Raw genomic sequence first — 20,490 nt, forward strand, 5'->3', positions numbered from 1 at the left:
CCGGCCGACGTGCACCGCGGCTCTCTGACCGACCCCGCCGACGGGATCTTGACTGCCCGTTCTGCCGCTGTTGTGACCTCTGACCCCAAACCCAGCGCCTTCTCCAGCTCCTTCGCCTCCCTCACCTCCCTGGACACCTTCAACTTTGACCTGGGCCCCTCCCTCATGAGCGAGGTGTTCGGCTTACTGGACGGAGACAGTCACACCTGGGAGCGAGACGAGACGGGGTCTCCGTGGGGGCTCACCAACGACGGATCCGAGATGGACTCGGCTACTATTTCCTACGTGGATTCCCTGCTGAGAGAGGACTGCGCTGGCGGGAAGAGTCCCCAGGGGGCGGAATGGGATGACGACGTGGGGAGCGCCGCTGAGGTGAATGGAGTGGGCGTGTCCGGGAAGCTACCTGAGGCGCCGAGGGGAGGCTCACTTGAGCGAGCCAGGTTAGCCGTGAGGATGGAGACTGAGCGCTTCCAGAGCGCCGCGGATGTGCTTGCACGCCATTACGGCGGTCACAACAGGATGGAGGCGGTGGATTCAAAGAGGATGAAGAAGATATCGTATAGCTATGATGATGACGATGATGACGAAATCAAAGTCTGAAACTCGTTATCGGATATACATCCCCTGTAATTCTAATCCAATAATCAAATCATCAACAATGACACTCGAACTGCACATGGAGGAGTTTCTTTTTTTAGGTGCATAATATTGGATGTTTTTTTTTCCACTAATGGTGCAATGGTAATTTTTTTGTTGCAAATTGATAAAAAAAATATGTTCAAAAAGTTTTAGGATATTCAGCTTTCTGGTGAAATCACTCGTTGCACCTGAAACACTATTGCAGTCATCTTTTCAGTGATTGGCCTTAAGAAATAAAAACATTAATTTGGCGCCATCTTGTGGCACCTATTAAATAAATTCAGGAGCATCAAGGTATACTTTTTTTTTTTACCCATTTTCAGAAGTAAAAAAATAATCTCTTGTCTAACCTGTTTAGTAATTTAAATGATTTATTTTTCATGTACAATTAATAACTTAATTCAGGGGTGTCAAACACATTTTAAATGGGGGCAAATCGTACTTCTAGTTTCTGAGGGTCGTTATGACTTAAAATCAATTTTAAGTGGGATTGTCACACATTTACCTAGTTTTTAAATCAGACACCAGTTGAAACTGTTGAAAAGAGTTATGGTAACAAAATGCTTGGCGCAAAACGCTTCAAGTAAATTCACCTATAAAGGTTAGTATTTCAGATGAAATATCACCCGAAAGCTCAATATCCTAAATTTTTGTAACTACTATAGCGAACCGAGACTCAAACCAAAGAGCACTTCCACTGAAGATGAAGCAAAAGAGGAAACACTAACATGACTCAACAAAGAAGTCTTGCCATTCACTTTTTACTCAATACTTCCTCCCATATGGGAGGACAATCTATTGTATGCTAATGCGCGCCCAGCACTGAGATGACCTTTCATCTTTCTGGAGGTCGGTGCGCATAATCGGCATACTCACATCTCAGGCTTAAGAACATTTCAAGTTATTTTATCGAGTACTTAACTTGACATGAAGGAAAATAGTCAAGCTTTAAAATTGAAAAAGGTTTTTATAGTCTTAATGAATGGCAGTTATCACATGACACAGACTGAATACGACCAATAACACCCGTATTTGGTGTTATCAACTACAGTATATGCTGCACTATGTAACCTTTCCTTTAATGCTGCAGACTTTTTTTTTGTTGGAACTCTGTGCACCTTTAACAAGGAATTCCGTTTTTAAGACGAATTGTAATGTCTACTGTTATGTTATTGCCTACAAATGTACATGAAAATATCAGCTGGCTCCCGTATGAACATGTACATATAAGCACCTTCAGAAAATAGTGCAGTCCACCCTTATACTTTATGACGCACCATAATAATATTAATTGGGAATAAGGATGCTATCATTTGTGGATTTTGTATTGTAAATTCAAAACTATCAAAAAGTCAATATTCAACTTCAAGGCTTGAAGGATGTTTTTATTTGCTATGAAAATAAATGGCCGATGAAAAGAAATACAGTTCTCCATTACTAGAATTTGGAATAATGGTACTGTAGGCTATCTAGCGTACAATATGGAAAGTGTTCTGGACAAATGTTTTGGATCTTGTAATCATTACAGTCTCCTACAGGAACTGGAATGAAAGTTGACCCTCTCGTTATGTTTGTTTGCAAAGTATAGCAATAATGTCCATGGGTCACTTTAACCCTGGTGGATTTCGTTACCCAAACCTGTTAGAAATATATAAAATCCAAATCTAATATTTTATTTTAACCAGTGATTTATGCTTTGATTTTTGAAGAACAGCAATGATAATGCTGGGTCCTTATAAAATTGAATTTGTATGGATTTTTTTTTGTAACTTTCTTAATGAATCAGCATTTATTTTAGCAAGTTTTAGAAGCTTTTTTGTTTGGATCCCAGCTTACGAGTGATTTTTGTGGTTCTTTTTTTTTTTTAGTATTGGTTTATTTTGACCCAGGTTTTGCTTATTAAAAATAAAGTTGGAAAAAAATGGAATCCATACAAATTACATTTTTTATGGATATGTTTATTTAACATAAGCCAAGCAAATATAATTTGCTGAAAAACTCCAGATTTATTTTAACTCTCAAATGCGTTAGTTTGACCCACAACATAATAGGAGGGTTGATGATGGTCCAATTAAAGCATTTCCATAAGTATTTCTGCAAGGTCAGAGGCATGCACTAGTCCAAATTGTCCTTTTATGAAGACATATTCAAGTTAAATATTATTTGCATTTCAACATGTAAAGGGGAAGTCAACCTAAAGGTTTTCTTGAGAATAATTTGTTCTATGAGTCCCCACGTCTAAAAATGACATTCTGATTAAAATTGCATTCATGGAATATGAAGTAAGCCACAAAACCCACCTTTTTTTTGCCTCATCTCAGGCGGCCATTTTGTCATTGGCTGCCACCTAATAATGACATCACAGTTGCTTAGGGCTTAGATAAAAACAAGCACACTTTTTTCTGGGTTACTCTAGGTCGTAGGAGTGGAACTCCAGTCCTTGTTTTCCAGTTTTCTCTCCCCAAAACACCTGATTCGCATGATTATCTTATTAGCAAGCTGATAACGCTTGATCGTAATCATTTGAATCAGGTGTACTTGAGAGAGAGGTTTGAAAATCATGCAGGATACCGGCCCTCGAGGACTGCAGTTCGACACCTGTGCATGATTGGTTGTTACCTGAGCTCTGAGCAAGTGTGATGTCATTTTCAGACGCCTGCATGTGGCAAAAATAAGATGAATAAACACCAGTGGATTTTGCTGGCAACTTCACATCCCACAAAAGCAGTATTAATCAAAATGTTGTGTTTAGACTATTGGGGCTGCAAAGAACATATTTTTGTCAAGACAGTTCTAGGGTCGACTTCCACTTTGAAGTCAATATAGTGTAGAGCTCATCTTACTGCGCAACCGAAGGAGCCTCTTTGGATTGGAGCGCAGGGGGGAGCGGTGGGGGGCAACTTGGAGCTTTGAGTCCAGATTTTTTCATCGGGGGTTTTTTAAGACCGGCCGACTGAACCTGAGGTGGCGGACGTGTCAGCTGGGTCTCGGCTGTCGGGGCGGGAGCTGGAGAAACCAGAGGTTTTGGCGGCAGCGGCGCTTTGGGTTTACCGGAGTGACCCGTTGTTGGTGGCTCATCAGCTTGGTTGGCTTTTCGGACACTGACGCTCCTCTTTGCTGCGAATAAGAGACATCTGTTGTCATTTTCAGACAGACAAAAGAGCACTGATGACAGTAAAGTAAAAGGGCGGTAGTTGAGGGAAAGATCTGTGAACTGAAGGGCCCAAGCCCTGTCGTGGTTAGAACAATATGCAAGGTGACGCGTGGGTGATATTTTGGTGGCTAGTGTGAAACTTCCTGTTTTGATCTATATTCATCTTCCCAAAGTAGACGTACACTAGCTTTACTTGTAAAGGACTTTACACACAACAAGACACAAGAAAAATGTGCTGTCTTAAATCTCTGGATAGTTGATCATATATTCTTTTTAATTTCAAATATAATGGTAACTTAATTTAAAGGGGAAGTCATGTCATTTTTTTTGTTTGCAATAATAGATGCTAAAAATATAGTGCATTTGTGAAAAATGAGCAGCAAAAGACACTCTTTTTTTCAATGTTCGGGGGTGGCGATTTTGCTACTTGCTGTCAACTGAAAATGATATCACAGTTGCTCAGGTAGCGACCATTTATAGCTCATGAGTTTTCTGAGACTGGTCATGTGATGTTCCCAAAGAGAATATGATTAGTCATTAGTAATATGGCCCAAAATCCATATCATGTTTTCCATTAACCCTTCTGTAGTAAAGGGTAAAACTGACCCATTTAAATTTTAAAGTAAAAGTTGAATGTAATAGTTCACATACAACACACAAGTATACATCAAGTATTGCCTTTGATACATTTTAACAGGTTTATGAAAGAAATAACCAAGAAGTGAGTCTACTTATTTAGCCATTTTTTAATTAAGTCACTAGTTAAACAAACAAAAAAACAGTAATTAATATTTGTGTCATAACTAGAGAAATAAACAATTACATAATTTATTATTGTAAAAATGTAAATGTAAAAAAACAATTTAATATTTTTAAAAAATTACATGCATATTGACTCACGTTTGTTTGGTGGTTTGATGGTAACAACTGCCTTTGGTGGGACGGGCCGGGGCACCGAAATGGGCCCTAACTGATCCGAGCACTGCTTCTGGTTGGGGTCCCTGCTCTGTCCCGAGTCGGACTCAGGGGTCAGGTTCTGGATAGGCAATGAGCTTGGTATCGTTGCATCTTTTTGGGTCGTGGTTGCGGCCTGGTGAGCTGAAGCAGCCCATGCTTGCCGTCTCACGGATTTGACAGATGAGATGTTGATCTCATCCTGAGAGGACATGCTACAAAAAAACGGATACAAGGATGCTTACCAATAATTCAGTGGGGATAATTGTTCATTTCACATGCACATTTAACGTTTAATTTTGTCAGGGCCTGAAAGCAACATCATAATAATACATAGTATCGTTCATGTTCCAATTAATTTACTCGTAATTTAAAAATATACTGATCCTGTCACGACATTTAAAATCATTAAATTAGATGTGCAGATACCTGCCGAACCCCTTTTTAACCCCCCCCTCTTTGGTGCCTTTACTGACCCCCAGGAGTACCTGTACCACCATTTGAGAACCACTGGTCTCTATCAAAGCCCTTAGTGTGGTTTCTGAAACAATACCTGTTTGTCTTGGAGCAAGGGAGATGAGATGAAGAAGAAGCCTCTGTGGAGGGCGTGGAAAATGTTCTACACAGTGGAGTCTGTTCTGTGATCGTGGATTGGTCAAGTTGGACCTCGGGATGCTCCGGAATCTCAAAAGACACCTCTGAATAAATATTTACAAATAATAAATACATTTATTTGCTGTTAACTTACTCTCGTCAGGTTATTTTATGTCACTGTTTCTGAAAGACGTGATTCGGTGTTTTCGAAACGGTAAATATAGTCAATGGTCAGAAAATTAGGTACACCAAAACAATCTGATGAGATCTAATAAAAGACCTGTATCCAAAACATGACTCTTAGTTGACTACTTCGATAAGAATTTTACTCAAAATAATTTTATTTGTGGTTAAACCAGCCTGTGTAATGAACATATTTGATTCATATGCAGAGTGAGTACCTTCAGGGAAGAGCACTGAGCTGTATTGAATAAGAGGCTCAATAACTGTCACCACCTGCACCGATGATGCAGACGCCATATCAACCAGGGTGATCTCCCTACATGAGAAGAGGACAAGAAGAACAAGATGAGACGGGTAAAAAATGTGTGGTTGCACACTTATAGTTACCCCTCATCTTGTGACCAGAGGAGATTGGGCCCCAGCACGATGGCAATGTTTCCGGGCGTCATCTTGTTTGCAGCCTGCTGCTCGGACAGCAGCGACAAAAATTGCACCAGGTACCTGAAAAGAAGACGAAGTTTTCAGAAAAACTTTTTATCTGGAGGCCATTTTTGGTTCCAACCGATGTAGAGTTTTGGGAAAGGTTGAACCCGTCTAGATCATTTAAAATTCCTCTTCTGTAATGTATGTTTTCTAAATACAGTGCATCCAGAACATATTCACAGCGCTTCACTTTTTCCACATTTTGTTATGTTTACAGCCTAATTCTAAACTGTATTAAATTCATCATTTACCTTAAAATTCGACACACCCGTTATGACAATGTGAAAAAAGTTTTTGACATTTCTGAATTTAATAAAACCATAAAATTAATAAATCACATTTACATAGGTATTTATTGTCTTTGCTTAATACTTTGTTGATGCACCTCTGGCAGCAATTACAGCATCAGAATACATTTTCATCCAGAATATTTCTATATGCTGTATTGCTGCATTGATTTTTCCAACTATCCTTTTTAGTCTGCCCATTCCTGCTGCTGAAAAACATCTCCATAGCATTATGCTGCCACCACCATGCTTCGCTGTAGGGATGGTATTGTGATGAGTGTGATCAGTGTTGCATGGATTCCTAAAAATATTATGGCTGGCATTCAACTCAAAGAGTTCAATCTTTGTCTCATCAGACCAAAGAATTATGTTTCTCATGGTCTGAGAGTCATTCAGGAGCCTTTTGTCCAGTCAATTTAATTTACTGCAGGTGGACTCCAATTAAGTTGTAGAAACATCTCAAGGGTGATCAGTGGCAAAATGATGAAAAATGATGCACCTGAGCTAAATCGGAAATGGTCTGGATACATATGGAAATATGATTTCTTTTTCTATTTTTAAGTAATTTAAAAAAAAAGTAAAAAAAAAAAAAAAAACATGTCATAATGGGGTATTATTTGTCGAATTTTGAGTTAAGCAAATAATTCAATAGAATTTGGAATGAGGCTGTAAAATAACAAAATGTGGAAAAAAGAGGCACTGTGAATATATTTCAGATGCACTAAAAAGAGACCCAAGGCAACTACTTTTTTTTCAAATTTAAAATTAATGTAACATGTATATTACAATCAAGCCCGCAGAATTGTTTTTCCCCTCAGTCAACATTCAAAACATTTTCATAACATCGCTTCAGAAGCATGTTTCCACATGTTGAACTTTTGACAGCGCGAGAAGATAAAAATGGGAACTAGAAGTTTGCTTAAAGTCAGTTATTGATTATAAAAGGTAAATAATTCCGCACCTGAGGTTGTTGTAGTTTTCAGGTGGCAATTTCTTCAGCAGTATTCGGAACTGTTCCAGCTTCTGTGTGCAGTCTTTTTCACTGTAAGTGCACACAAACGGGAGACAGTTTGCTCTTTTTTTCACCATTGAAAGTAGTTTCCATAACTCTTAAAGGGGAATATAATATAATATAATATAATATAATATAATATAATATAATATCATATCATATCATATCATATCATATATGATATGATATATGATATATGATATATGATATATAATATAATATAATATAATATTATATATATATATATATATATATATATATATATATATATATATATATATATATATATATATATATATATATATATATATATATATAATATTTGTCAAATTTTGTCCATGCAAATTGAGTGACGTCATTTTCAGTTGACAAAAAGTGGCAAAATGGCCACACCCCCAGAAATGAATACAAACAGGCAACTGTGGTCTTTGCTCAGGAATTAGGAAACAACCAATCAGGGCTCAAAAATCACATGATCAGTCTCAGAAAACAAGCCAAACGTAATTGATTCGCTGAGCAACTGTGATGTCATTGTCAGTCGACAGCATATGTCAAAAAGGATGCAATTTGGGGGTTGATTTCCCCTTTAATATCATTGATAGAAAACAAATACGGAAAATTGTGTAAGAAGTGAATTTTGTACAAACCTAGCTGCTTTAAACCAGTCTTTATAGAGTTCAAAGGTCATTAATGGTTCAGGAAGCTCTCGTAGGTAGCACTTCAGCGCACCTGTTGGAGTAATTTGACATGAAAACATGCGTAACAGTCGTCTCCTTGTGGCAAGCCACAAATTGCTTGACAATCGCGTCTCGTTTTGGGGGCTTAGTAAAAAACACTCAGGCCTTCAAAATGTGATGCTCGGGTTCATAGACTTTCTTCAGGATAGTTTACCAGCCACAGCGTGAGGGTCCATCCTGAACTCGCTGTGATCAACCGTCCCATGATCCAGACAAGTCTTGAGCCTCTTCACCACTGAGGCCGCCGCCGCCAGACGAAATAGACCCTGTAGAATAAATGTACAGACGCAGAAGGGCCCTCAGCTTATATGACCAGGGACTAAAAATGTCTTACCTCCTCTCTCATCCCTGTCCTGAGCAGCATGTGAACACATTCTTCAATGGGAGCTGCGATCTCTCGCTTGCTTTGAAGCAGATGAGAGGCAAGCGACTCCCCGAAAACTTTCGGTCCTAAGGGGTTTGCTGGTGGTCCTGTAACTCACCACATATGAAGAGCAAGCTCAACACAAAGGCCATACTCGTGTGGCAAATAAATAAACGCTCTCACCTTTCTGGCTGTGACTCTCTTTGAGTTCATTTATATTTTTATCAAGGAACTCTTGTGAATTTTTGTGGTATTCCGCTTGTAGCTCCAAAAGCTTCAGAAAAAGGAATTAAAAAGCATTAGAGTGTTCAATGGGTATATCACGTTTCATCTTTCGTAGCCTAGCTATATTGCAAATTTCCATCATATAATTTTTATGGGCTTTTATTGCTAAGAGTATTTATTTATTTATTTATTTATTTATTTAGTTTTTCAGAAAATGCTAGGCAAGAGGTCTACTGGAAGATTTGTTTCTGATTAGCATAACAACAATGGTAATTTCCGTCATTTGATAACAATTCTCTTTCTACAGTATATTAGCATTAAGCTAGCAAACGTTCATTAGATTACAAAATGTGATTGAACATTTTGGTGTCGAATTGTTTTAAGTGGAATTATCTGATGTTTTCATTTTAAAGTAAATATCAACAGAAAATGTCAAACATTTTTTAGGCAAGCACGCTGTGAGATTTGTGCTGAGTTAGTGATACCATCAGAGTAGGAATACTTTTTGATCATGTTAAATGTGTTTAATGGCACACTTAACGTATTTAGCAATAAACAGCGTAACAACAATGTTAATTTCAGTTATTCTAAAGCGTTCTTCATTAAACGGTATATTGGTATTAACAAACATTCCTTAGATGGAATTACATAATTCGGTTGAACATTTTGCTGTTGAACTGTACAATGTTAAATGTTCCTATATTTTATGTGTCCAATTTGAAGTAAATACAAGAGGGAGTGGCAAACATCTTGAAGCAAACACGCTGTGATTTTTGTGGAAAACTACATTAGCGACAGCATAAGAACAGGAACACTTTTCAATCATTTTAAACAATTATGCTCATTTCTGTCATTCGATAGCATTTCACATGAAACAGTATATTAGCATGAAGCTAGCACACAGTCTTTAGATGACATTACATAATTTGGCTGGACATTTTCAAGTTTAACTGTACAATCTTTATTTTTTTTTATGTTGTATATGTGAGTTTTATAGTCAGCAGGGAGTGGCACACAGCTTGAAGTAAACACACTTTGACTTGTAGACAAATGTGCTAGCAATAGCATGAGAACAGGAATACTTCACAAAGTATTTCAATCATTTTAAATGTTTAAAGAGATACTAAACATATGTAGCATTTTTCAAGAAGTTTAGATTTATTCTGTAATTAATTTGATCATTATTATTCATGCGGACTATCACATTGAAAAACACATTTGTCCATTTCCTGTTGATTGGAAATGACATCACATGTACTCAGGACTCAGGTCATCACGACTTACCTTTTTTCAGCTTGTGAACACATGACAAAACCTGTCATGTGTTCACAAGCTGAGCCGTGATTGGTTGTAACCTGACCCTTGAGTAGAAATGTGTTTTCAATGGTATCCGCACTCGAAAAACACTTGTGTTAAAAATTATGTTTCTAAAAAAGACTGACTCAAAATTTGACTAAATGTGGCCCAACTTTCTGGGCTGTTTGTATAAAACAACTTAAATTTTGCAGTCATTTTGTACAAAACAGTCCTTTTTGGGTTGAGAAAATGAGGTCAAATCAATTACAATGTTGGGTCGTTTATTTTCTTTTCGCTCAAAATTCAGATATTTGTGACCCAACTGTTTTTAGAGTGTAAGATTAAAACCAATAAAAATGTAGTTCTCAATTAAAGACAAAATGTTAACTTTTTACAGTTGAAAATGGCTAAACAGGTTTAGTATCACTTTACCTAGTTAAAGTGCAACATACGCGAATGAAGTAGCTGGCGTAGTCGTCTTCTTTGGTCGCAAAGTGATACAGATCTGCCGAATACTGATTCTGTAAAGAGAAGATATTGTTAAATTTTCAACCCTGGGAGATGTGCAGCTGTCATGAACACTGGTACTTTGATGATCTCCAACTTCCTCTGAGCTTCTTCTTCTTCCTCCTTGAGACCCTCCTGCTTGGCCTGTGGACCAGTGCTGGCCTGACACCTGGGATGCAGAGTTTGTATCGTATGTAACTTGAGCACATATAACTCAAAAGATGATGAACCTCACCTGAGTCGTGCATTGTTCCAGTCCATATTTAGCTTTGCAAACTGCTTCTTATTTTTGAGAATCTCTGGTAAGTCATCCTTCAAAAAAACCATGAAGGAAGGACGTGATGTTGGGCATGAGGTGTGTGTGAATCAAATACATTTATATTCACCTCGCTAAGTTTATTCAATGGCTCCAAAACTTCCTTCTCCACTTTTATTTCAAAGTCTGCCAGGAGGCTGGCCAACATCTTCTCCATGAAGCAGCACATTTCCAGCACCCTCCTGCCACACAGTAACAAGCACACACGCACACACATGCAACCAGCCTTCATTACTGATGTTCAAAAATGCATTGTGATGAGTGTGTTTCACCACAAGCGTGTGTGGTTTGTCTCTTCCTATTTGGCACAGAACTGAAAACACCAGTCATGAGCATATCACATGGCTTAACGATATTTCTCAGAGAGGCTCACCTGATGGACGAGTCTGCGTCAAAGTCTTTGAAGCTTTCTGCCATGCTGATTGACAGCAGCATGAGAGGCAATTTCTTCTATAGAGAAACATACAAATGCAATGCGCTGACTTGTGGGGGAAAGTTAAGGCCAGCAAAACTGAGCTGAGACACAGCACATGTGTAGAATTTAATTTATCAACAAATCTAATGTAATTCACAGCACATTTTCAAATTAAGAGAAAACTATTTGGAACATGAAGCGACTCATTATTAAATGCGTTAAAGTGACATGATTTTTTGTTTGGGTTTATACAGATGCTATTTGTCATTTGTGACGCCATTTTCTGGAAAACTGGTTATTTTAGTCAGTTTTTTTAAATAAACCTTTATACCATCCGTTTTTCAGTATCAAGCCCCGCCTGACTCTGCATGCAGCCTTGCAGTTTCTTGTGGAGCATCTGCGCTGCTCTCTTGGCTGGCTCCACCCGCTGCTCCACCTTCATTTGATCAAATGGAAAATATATTTGTAAACACCTATGGTGAACTGTGCCAAATCAAATGATGCCACACAAAGGGACGTTTTAATTATGTGTTTAGTTTTCTCACCACAACAAGGTCTGAGTGTAGAAGCTCACTAGCATCTTGTGACCTGCAAATATTAATAAAATAGTCTTACAAATTTTTAACATGCTATATGCTTTGCTAAAATGCTCTTGGTGAGGCAAGTTTTACCTGATCATCAAACGTTTTTGTTGGCAACATTGTAATGCAAATTTAGAACACCCCGAGGCGTGACTGACAAGTAACAAAAAACAAACGGACATCACGTTGTTTGCTTCGATCCACTCATGTTGGCACTGTTTAAAGCTTTTTTTTAAAAGCCTTCTCGTCAATAATAAAAAAAAATGGCAGGACCAGTGGTTCTGAAATGAGGGTATGAGTACCTTTAGGGTTATGAAAATTTTTAACAGCGTTTTTTCAGGTATCAGCATATTTAATGCTTTCTAATGCCAAGACATGAACTTTACCTTTTCAAATCAAGAGCAAATCAACTGGAACATGAAGCAAATTTATTGCTAAATTGCCTTTTACAAATTCCTTAGCAAAATATCGTACGCATCTATTTCATTAACTTTTACACAATGCACATTGTCATTAATGATGCAATTTTGCAGGAATGCTTTGTGTGAGTTAGGGCATACATGGCTGAAAAATTATTTCATGTTGAAAAAATTATGAAAAGTGTCAGACTTAACACCTTACGTGACATAAAGTATAACATTAGTGCGAAGCGACTGGCAGTTCCCTTTTCGAAACTTCACTTTTGAGATTATTCAAATAGAGCAAAGTAATATTACAGACCAGAAGAAAATACAGCCAGTTATTGTGAATTGCATGCTATTAATATAATGTGGATATAAACATTACATGTTTGTCTACAAAAAAGGCACTGCCTTTTACATGTTAGTGTGGTTTCTCTTTTGCAGATGCACGCGTTCGCTGCCGTTTTTATTCAGGATGTGACAGACGGTGACATAAAAACTCAAACTGAGCCAAACTGCATGAAAGCCAGAAACTGATGTCAAAATGTTTTGTTTCACAGTCAATGAATATATAGCAATATTAACTTAGTTTGGACATGGATTTATTTACAGGCGCTGTACTGACTATTTTCGCTCCTTTGCGTTCTGAATTTGTCATTGTTGACATTTTATTGTGCAAGTGTGCCTTTATTTGTTGCATATTGACAGGAAAGACATTTGAAAGCAGTTTGAGTCGCGCGTGGCATTATCTCAAAAATACTTCTAAAGCATGAAAATGAAGTGACTCAAGCGGCTTACTTTGCAGAAGAGCCAAGCTGCTTCAGAATGCTCAAAGACTGGCGCAGCATTTCTGCTGTTGGGACTTGTCCACGGTGCCGATCTCCTCCGGGCACCTACTGTACAACCGACTTGACAAACCAAGTTTGTGTGTCTCTTTTAGTTCTCGTTTCTGATGCGCTCTCTCAAGCGCTTATGCGGGTATTGAGGAAGTTACACCGATGCAATAAGAGCGGGAAGAGCTTTTTTTTTTTTTTTTAATATTCTTTCATTTGACTAGCAAACAGTTACACTCATCAAGCACCAGTACTGGATTATGTCTTGTTCAGTTAGGGGGGATAACAAAGTAGATATGCTTATTTGCTCTACTTGAGTATCTTTTCCAGTTATCTGTTCATTACTTGAGTATTAACTATTATTGTTGGCTCATTATTCTTTTTGGCTGGTCTCTGTCATTTGAAAACACACAAATATATTTATACGATAACATAACATATCCATACACAAACTGTAGATGTGTCAGTGGGCAACTTACATTTTTTTGCGGGACCGGTAAACGGGCGTCTGTCGGTGAAGGACAGTAGGTCAAAGCTGAGGACACCCTATTTTTTCTGCCTCATGTTGTTTTCGGTTTACCTAACTGAACTGACTGGCCAGTTTTGAGTGCCCTATGGTTTTAGCATCAAAAAGTAACAAATATGCAAAATATACAGAAATACACATCTGAATAAATATATATATATATATATATATATATATATATATATATATACACACATATATATATATATATATATATATATATATATATATATACATACACACATATATATATATATATACATATATATATATATACATATATATATACGTATATATACATATATATATATATATATATATACATATATATATATATATATACATATATATATATATATATATATACATACATATATATATATATATATATATATATATATATATATACATATATATACATATATATACATATATATACATATATATATATATATATATATATATACACACACACATATACACATACATATATATACACACATATATATATATATATATATATATATATATAGTGTGTGTGAGTAAATCAACACTGATGTAACGGCATCGATGTACAACACATGATTTTCTGAATCAATTTTTTTATTAAAGGACTTCAAACACATGAGGGCAAAGTTGAGGAACTTATTACCATTTTGCAGTTTTTTTGAAGAGCCTAAAGAATATTATTGTAGCTTGAAACATGCTGGATTTTTACATCACTAAAGAAGTAGTGTTCTATAAGGATTGTTTACAGTGGATATTTTGTATTGTGAAATTAGAAAATTCAAATGAGGGTAGGTCTTTTGTTTAGTGACGAATTGACAAATGACATGCTGTAAAAAAAAAAAAAAGAAGGAATGAGGCGCAAAAAGACAGTGAGGTGGTCGTTTGTAAACGTTGGTGGAAAAAAAGGCAACAAAAGGAAACACTCAGAGGATCCCAGCAGAATTGCACCAAGGCCACTTTGATGCAAGGCTTCCAAAAACATGTTATGTTGTTTTCAATTAAAATAAAAAAAAGTTTATCAAAAGGTAGTTCAAGTAATAGTCCTTTTCTGCTTTGAGGCATCACAAGAAATGTCCACTTCATAAGCATGTCATATGTTGAAAAAATTCAAACAGATTTTTCTGAATTTATGTCCATTTCCCTACTCTTGTTGCAGGTGGAGGGAAAAATGACAGCACCTATGACCTCCATGTTTGGGCTCCCTGCTGTTTTGACTGAACAGCAATTTGTGAAAACAAAATTAATTTCAAAAGGAATACAAAAGATAATCACCGTTAAGAATATAGATGGCAGAGGAAGAGTATAGAGCATGTGTAAGCGCTTAGAAAACCTGCGTAGATATCCCAAATGATGCATTTCAATCCATAGCGATGATTTCACCCGTTTTTTTGAGAGCACACTGCCCCCTGCTGTTAAGTGAAGGACTTGGATGGAGCTTGGGGGCAGTCACGTCACCTTCTGCGCTATTCCAATGTGTTCCCTTGCCTCTGTCCGTCCCTCGGAGACTGATGTGCATATTGAAGTTCTTTGGGGAGGTGGCTAACGCTTTGCTTTGGCCTCCTCTGCACCTTTGGGATTAGACATTTTAAAAAAAGAAGGATCAGATCTGAATATCTGGATATTTAAAATGTTGAGCTAGTGAATTAAAATCTCTTTACCTTTCCTGAGTTCGTCTCTTTTCCTAGCAGCTTCCTCCCTCTGTTTCTTGATGATCGCGAGTCTGGCCAGGTCAGCTCTCGCCTGATCCGTTTTGCCCTCAAGATGAAGCTTCATGTATCGTTCTTTGGACTTCTGCTTTTCGATCTCCTCCCTAGTGAGCGCACAATGAACCAAAAACAAGTTGACACTTGGTATAACAGGCCATCCTGAGCGCTGTCACTATGCTAGAAAATTATGAGGATCCAACTACATTTGACTTGTCTTAAAACTGTACCGTTGACTTAACAGACATTTCTGACATGCAAGACTCACCTCTCTCTGCGAGACAGCTCTCGAGGGGCGTCAACATCTAATTCGGTCACTTTCTTGCTTTTTTGAGAAATGCGGTTGGGATTCTCAATTTCGATAAGTCCCTCCACGCCTTTCCTCTTCTGAGACTGCATGTAAACACAAACATGTTAATGACACACTGCTGAAAGATGTCAGCTAAAATAACAGCAGTGATGTTGACCTCAGATTCTTCCTCACTGCTGCTCTCCTCTTCAGACTCTGAACCGCTCTCTTTCGCCACACCATCATTTGCTTCCTGTTGAAGGGGAGAGAAAAGGTAGCACATTAGACTGAAACAAGTGCTGATTAAAACAAATGTGTATATATAACACCATATTTTCTTCAATTACCAGCTCTCTCTGGGCTTTCATTTGTCGATCAATGTCTTCTGGATTGCTGAATTGCTTCCCCCTGCCCTTATGGCCTCCCTTTTTTCCTGTGCCAATTAACATGTGCACATCAAACCAAATATTACAAGAATAATACACTCTTGGGGAGAAACAAGTATTGTAAATGGTTAAAACAAAAACGCCTTTGCTTTTTATCTTTGTCAACAAATTTATTCATGATCTTTAAGAATTTGTTTTAAAAGATTTCATTTCTATGTTACCATTAAATTGGAAATAAGGAGTAAGGTTGAGCAGTCATTGAGGAATTCTGGTTTGCTTTATTACAAAGTATTTGTTGTGATCTATTTATGTCTCGAATGAAGTAATCGTTTTATTTTTAACATACATTTTGAACATTTGAAACAAAAATATTGCACTCAGCATATACTTTATATAAATGCAAAAACTAATAATACTAACTGAAAAACTGAAGCAAAGCATTTAAAAAACTGACAAACCCAATATTTAGTGACTTCTATTAAGTCAGAATGAGCTAAATCCTAGATCCACAACGTGAACTGCACATATACCCACATCAGCAGTGCAACGTGCAATTATTCATAAAAAAAATATGCTAGAATATAGGATAAAAAAAAATTGTGTACGACATTTAAGAAAACATTGGCCAAAGTATTACACAATAGTAGCTCTGTGAGTCACGCTTAGTCATCAAAATTAAAAAAAAAAAAAAAAGTGAAAGCTGCCAAAACAAGCAAAATCACACACATGGCAACGTGCATGGCTTTAAACGATCATGAAACAAATTGAAAAGTATTTAGAGAACATTCTTTTATGCAAACCTAACCAAAAGCAGATAGAACTACAACTACTACAAACCACTGCTTCAATTCATATTTATAATGGTGACGTTTCCTGGGTTGCGTATGCTAGCATAGCAGTTGTGCTAGTCAGTTAGCATGCTGCAAGCTAAGCATGCGTAAATGATCTTATCTTAAACGTACAACTCTTAAGAATGACACTTACCACCCCTCGGCATGATGAAGTAGAATATTAACAATTATTTGACCTGATCCGCTGTTTAACGCGTAGTTTTATACGACGCGCTGTTAAAATGCAGTTAGAAGTCAGGCTAAGTTGGCGTTGTCTCAACTAAATGCGCTAAGCGAAAATAAGAGCTCCGTGGTACGCGCATGCGTGGTAGCTGACCACGGTTGACAGGACAGTTGCAACCACCAATCATCTTCACTGGTTTATTCCGGTGGGAGGTACGAAGGCACAAAATTGCATTACAAAAAAAAAACGGAAATAAATTATTTGTCCTCAGTTAGTCATTTGATCAATCTTAGTTCCATTAATATTTATTACACAATGTTTATTTGCTCCAGGTATTGTTGTTCTTAAAAATGTTACATGAAATCTGTATTTAAAAGAAAAAAATAAAGTTATTGCTGTGTCTTGGGCCAACATCATAATCCAATTAAATAAATGCAATGACACTGTTACAGATTTCACTTTAATGTAAAGAAAAATAGAAAAAAATTGCCAAACAGATGCATGTTAAATGTACAGCGGGTAATAAAAGGTGTGTATCTATAAAATATACACACCTGCACAAGCACCCACTCGACCATCTTCCAAACAGCATTCTACAAGAATGCATTCTACAACAAAAAGGTATTTTTTCTAATATATATAAAATATGAAGTACATACATATACACACTCCATGCACACATTATATATGTATATATACAAAATATACTATTTATATATATATATATATATATATATATATATATATATATATATATATATATATATATATATATATATATATATATGTGTGTGTGTGGCTTGGTGACGCAGTGGTTAGCACTGCATGAGGTTTGTCATTTCTTCAATGTTGAGACTTTATCCCCTCCACTTCTTTCTCCATGAGGTGGTATTCAACTGTCGATTCTGTCAGCTACATAGAAAAGATCCAATACGAATTGTTAAAATAAATTACAAAGAAAATTTGACAAGAGTGTCGCTTAACGCTTTGTTGTCAAACCGTACTGTTCTCACCATGTCAATAAGAATTTCAATCTTCAATTTTAGGATATTGTTCTCCTCTTCCAGCAGCAGATTTTTCTTTTTAAGCTGTTCTACTTCTCGGACCGATGCATTTCCACCGGATTCTGAAGATCAGAAAAAAGACAATACAAAGTGATGGCACTCAATAATATTATAAGGTGATGGCACCCAATGATATTATATAGTAATTTTGGACAGCGTTTTTATTACGGCAGCACAGTGGCATTTGGCAAATCAACTTCCAATTCTGAGGTTCAGTTCAAATCCCACCTCAGTAACTATGAGTGAAATGTGTGCGATCTCCTCATGCTAGCGTGGGTTTTCTCCAGAAGCTATGGCTCCCTCCCACATGCCAAAAACATGCATGTTGGGTAGGAGACTGAATGGTAATGGTATTGACTGACAACCACGCCAAGATGCACCCTGTTTCTCAAAGTGAACATTGATGACCATAATGAGGACTACTGTGATGAGTTAATTACTTCAATGATCCATCCATTCATTCAATGTGTCCAATAAACCTTTCATGCATGATTTTGGAATGCGGGACTAAGACAGACTACCTGAAGAAAACCCACTCAGGCACGAGGAGAACATGCACACTCAAACCTCACTGATACGCATCAAAAAGATGGTGGTTTCTCTTAAATCATGGCCCGTTGCACAGAAAAAAAAATTTCAATATTGTCTGCACCGGCCTATTACGCAACAACACCATTTGCAACTACCTGATATCCACTGTCCATCCTCAAATCTCAACGTCTGCCCTCCAATGCTCACAGATGGAGGTCCATAGTCAAGGCCAAGCTCGATTTCCCGTGTGGAACGATCCAACTAAAACACAGGACATAGCTTTCTCTAATCTGGTCACTCCTCACATCCATGTAATTTCATTGAATGTGTCATTATTTTCGGAGCGAAAATAAAAAAACATACTTACGGTGTGAAGGCTTGATAAAGATGCTGATTTCCGCGGAGGAATTTTCTTCGGACTGAACGATTTCCCAAATCGAGGGAGTTTCAGCGACATCCTGAGATCCTAAATAAGATCCAACACATTTGTCAACTTTAATGTTCGTGTTAATACCGAGTATGGTTCTAACGCCATCGAGTATCTTTGGTTACCAGGACGACATTCGGCTAGCTAATGCTAGGTGGCTAACCGTTAAGAACATACTGGGGTACTTTTCATACCTGCCCTTTAATTGATACGCTTGACTTGGTGTCAGGTGGGTTAGTAGTTGCAGGAGATTCAATACTTTTATGAATGTATAATATTTACCTCCATAGAGACAATTGAATGAAATCCCTAACGCCGTCGACTTGAATATAAACAATGCGGGCGTTCAACTGCGCAGGTGCGAATGTTCCATTCAAAAATGGTTCATTTAATTCTCCCCAAAACGGACACCTAGCGATAACCTTACTCAAGTACTAGAAGTGTTTAGAATTTGGAATATGCATGCATCATTCGTTGTAGTTATTTTGTGACGTTTTGTGCTGGTATCCAAAGAACTAGGCCCCTGTATAGACGTGAAAATGGAACGTTCGACATCGTATCACCATGGTGATAGTGTTGCTTCCCTTTTACGTTAAAAAAAAAATATAAAAACAAACACTTTAAAAAGGTGCAAGCGCAAAATCGGAAAGGGAAACAAAAAAAACTTGCAAAAAACAAGTGCTAAGGAAAACCAAAAGCCACACCCATCTTAAAACAATGGCAAACAAAAGTCCCAAAATATTTAAATAAAAAACGCTGCAAAACAGAAAATAAGATGAAAAAGACATGCACCCGCAAACTAAAAAATAAAAACAAATAAAAAAAAAACACGTCAAGATGAGTACAGTTGCAAAGGCAAAATATATTGCAGCAAGGTGACAACGCTTAACGAAAGTGACGCTCGTTAATAACAAGCAGGACATTAATAAATCAGTCTCACCACAGGAGTGAAATAGTAATACATACTTTAGGCATTACTGTCACCTAGTGGTAAAATTTGCGCGCCATACAGGAGTCCTATGTGAGCAACCGTGTGTCAAACGCAAGATGTGAAATTGCTGCCCTCTGAAACATATGAAAGGGGTTGTCTTCTGCTGCATAATTCAATTTTTATCTTGATTTCTTTGCTAAGGCTTAATGTCACAAATATTGCAGGATAAATAGTCGTTTTAAATCCTGATAGGATAGATTAAAGAACAAACATGGCACATTTATATATCTTTATTAATAAACCAAACCCTCAAATGATTCTAGGCAACGGCGGCTATAAACTCCTGACAAAACGGCCATGATGGACCTCCTCAAAACTTCTCAAGGTGCTTCTCCACTAGGAGCTGAGCTTCTCGGCCAACAGCTAGACAGCTCAGCGAACAACCAATTATCAGGTTGTCTTTTGAAGGTGAGCACATAGTGTAATCCAAGCTTTTGTTGACCTCCAAACACAGACATTAAAAGGGATAAGATGCTGGTTGGATAATGACATAGTGTGACTCGGCACATACCAAGCAGCTGTATATACTATCAATATTATGGGTGCTGGATGTCAGACTGTCAATCGGA

At 37.3% G+C, this 20,490-nt stretch overlaps 4 protein-coding genes across 5 annotated transcripts in view; 1 reads left to right on the forward strand and 3 right to left on the reverse strand.

The window, feature by feature from the left end:
* The window catches only part of cdc42ep1a (CDC42 effector protein (Rho GTPase binding) 1a), a 15,129-nt gene extending 12,563 nt beyond the window's left edge, over positions 1 to 2,566 (forward strand). Inside the window, exon 3 of the mRNA XM_088439561.1 lies at positions 1 to 2,566. This exon is cut by the window's left edge and continues 71 nt beyond it. Within this exon, the coding sequence (XP_088295687.1) occupies positions 1 to 600 (600 nt within the window). The 3' untranslated portion in view covers positions 601 to 2,566.
* Positions 2,476 to 13,129, reverse strand: sh3bp1 (SH3-domain binding protein 1). The gene is made up of 18 exons (XM_088439559.1): positions 12,947 to 13,129; positions 11,712 to 11,754; positions 11,498 to 11,602; positions 11,125 to 11,201; positions 10,822 to 10,933; positions 10,671 to 10,747; positions 10,517 to 10,604; positions 10,381 to 10,449; positions 8,591 to 8,681; positions 8,378 to 8,514; positions 8,198 to 8,309; positions 7,954 to 8,035; positions 7,256 to 7,336; positions 5,912 to 6,025; positions 5,743 to 5,840; positions 5,301 to 5,445; positions 4,694 to 4,962; positions 2,476 to 3,756 (listed from the first exon to the last, which is right to left on the reverse strand). Exons 1-18 carry the CDS (start codon positions 12,994 to 12,996, stop codon positions 3,479 to 3,481), a joined length of 2,028 nt encoding a protein of 675 aa, XP_088295685.1. The 5' UTR covers positions 12,997 to 13,129; the 3' UTR covers positions 2,476 to 3,478.
* A 963-nt stretch (positions 13,130 to 14,092) lies between these two features.
* pdap1a (pdgfa associated protein 1a) lies at positions 14,093 to 17,044 on the reverse strand. The gene is made up of 6 exons (XM_088439906.1): positions 16,879 to 17,044; positions 15,856 to 15,941; positions 15,687 to 15,761; positions 15,488 to 15,612; positions 15,175 to 15,326; positions 14,093 to 15,084 (listed from the first exon to the last, which is right to left on the reverse strand). The coding sequence occupies exons 1-6, from the start codon at positions 16,889 to 16,891 to the stop codon at positions 15,056 to 15,058; spliced, it is 480 nt and encodes a 159-aa protein (XP_088296032.1). The 5' UTR covers positions 16,892 to 17,044; the 3' UTR covers positions 14,093 to 15,055.
* A 641-nt stretch (positions 17,045 to 17,685) lies between these two features.
* On the reverse strand, positions 17,686 to 19,357 carry cby1 (chibby 1, beta catenin antagonist). Of its 2 annotated transcripts, none has more exons than XM_088439376.1 (5): positions 19,213 to 19,357; positions 18,871 to 18,969; positions 18,659 to 18,764; positions 17,922 to 18,034; positions 17,686 to 17,820 (listed from the first exon to the last, which is right to left on the reverse strand). In XM_088439376.1, the coding sequence occupies exons 1-5, from the start codon at positions 19,216 to 19,218 to the stop codon at positions 17,752 to 17,754; spliced, it is 393 nt and encodes a 130-aa protein (XP_088295502.1). In that variant the 5' UTR covers positions 19,219 to 19,357; the 3' UTR covers positions 17,686 to 17,751. The 2 variants fall into 2 exon arrangements, with proteins under 2 accessions (XP_088295502.1, XP_088295503.1); XM_088439377.1 differs by having other exon boundaries at positions 19,125 to 19,290.
* Positions 19,358 to 20,490: the final 1,133 nt, after the last annotated feature.

Source organism: Hippichthys cyanospilos, chromosome 17, assembly GCF_059441005.1.
Source record: "Hippichthys cyanospilos isolate Australia breed blue-spotted pipefish chromosome 17, RoL_Hcya_1.0, whole genome shotgun sequence".
Classification (NCBI taxonomy): Eukaryota; Metazoa; Chordata; class Actinopteri; order Syngnathiformes; family Syngnathidae; genus Hippichthys; species Hippichthys cyanospilos.

What these genes read in the sequence shown, in the direction of transcription:
- sh3bp1 (XM_088439559.1), bottom strand. Translation starts at nt 12,996, where the DNA reads ATGCTGCGCCAGTCTTTGAGCATTCTGAAGCAGCTTGGCTCTTCTGCA. An exon ending in TACACTCAGACCTTGTTGTG is followed by an intron (nt 11,603 to 11,711) that starts GTGAGAAAACTA and finishes GATCAAATGAAG; the next exon opens with GTGGAGCAGCGGGTGGAGCC. An exon ending in CATCAAACCACCAAACAAAC is followed by an intron (nt 3,757 to 4,693) that starts GTGAGTCAATAT and finishes TCTTATTCGCAG; the next exon opens with CAAAGAGGAGCGTCAGTGTC.
- pdap1a (XM_088439906.1), bottom strand. An exon ending in TGAAAGCCCAGAGAGAGCTG is followed by an intron (nt 15,762 to 15,855) that starts GTAATTGAAGAA and finishes CCCCTTCAACAG; the next exon opens with GAAGCAAATGATGGTGTGGC. An exon ending in AAGAGACGAACTCAGGAAAG is followed by an intron (nt 15,085 to 15,174) that starts GTAAAGAGATTT and finishes CTAATCCCAAAG; the next exon opens with GTGCAGAGGAGGCCAAAGCA.
- cby1 (XM_088439376.1), bottom strand. An exon ending in CTTTATCAAGCCTTCACACC is followed by an intron (nt 18,765 to 18,870) that starts GTAAGTATGTTT and finishes CCTGTGTTTTAG; the next exon opens with TTGGATCGTTCCACACGGGA. An exon ending in TTGAAATTCTTATTGACATG is followed by an intron (nt 17,821 to 17,921) that starts GTGAGAACAGTA and finishes TTTTCTATGTAG; the next exon opens with CTGACAGAATCGACAGTTGA.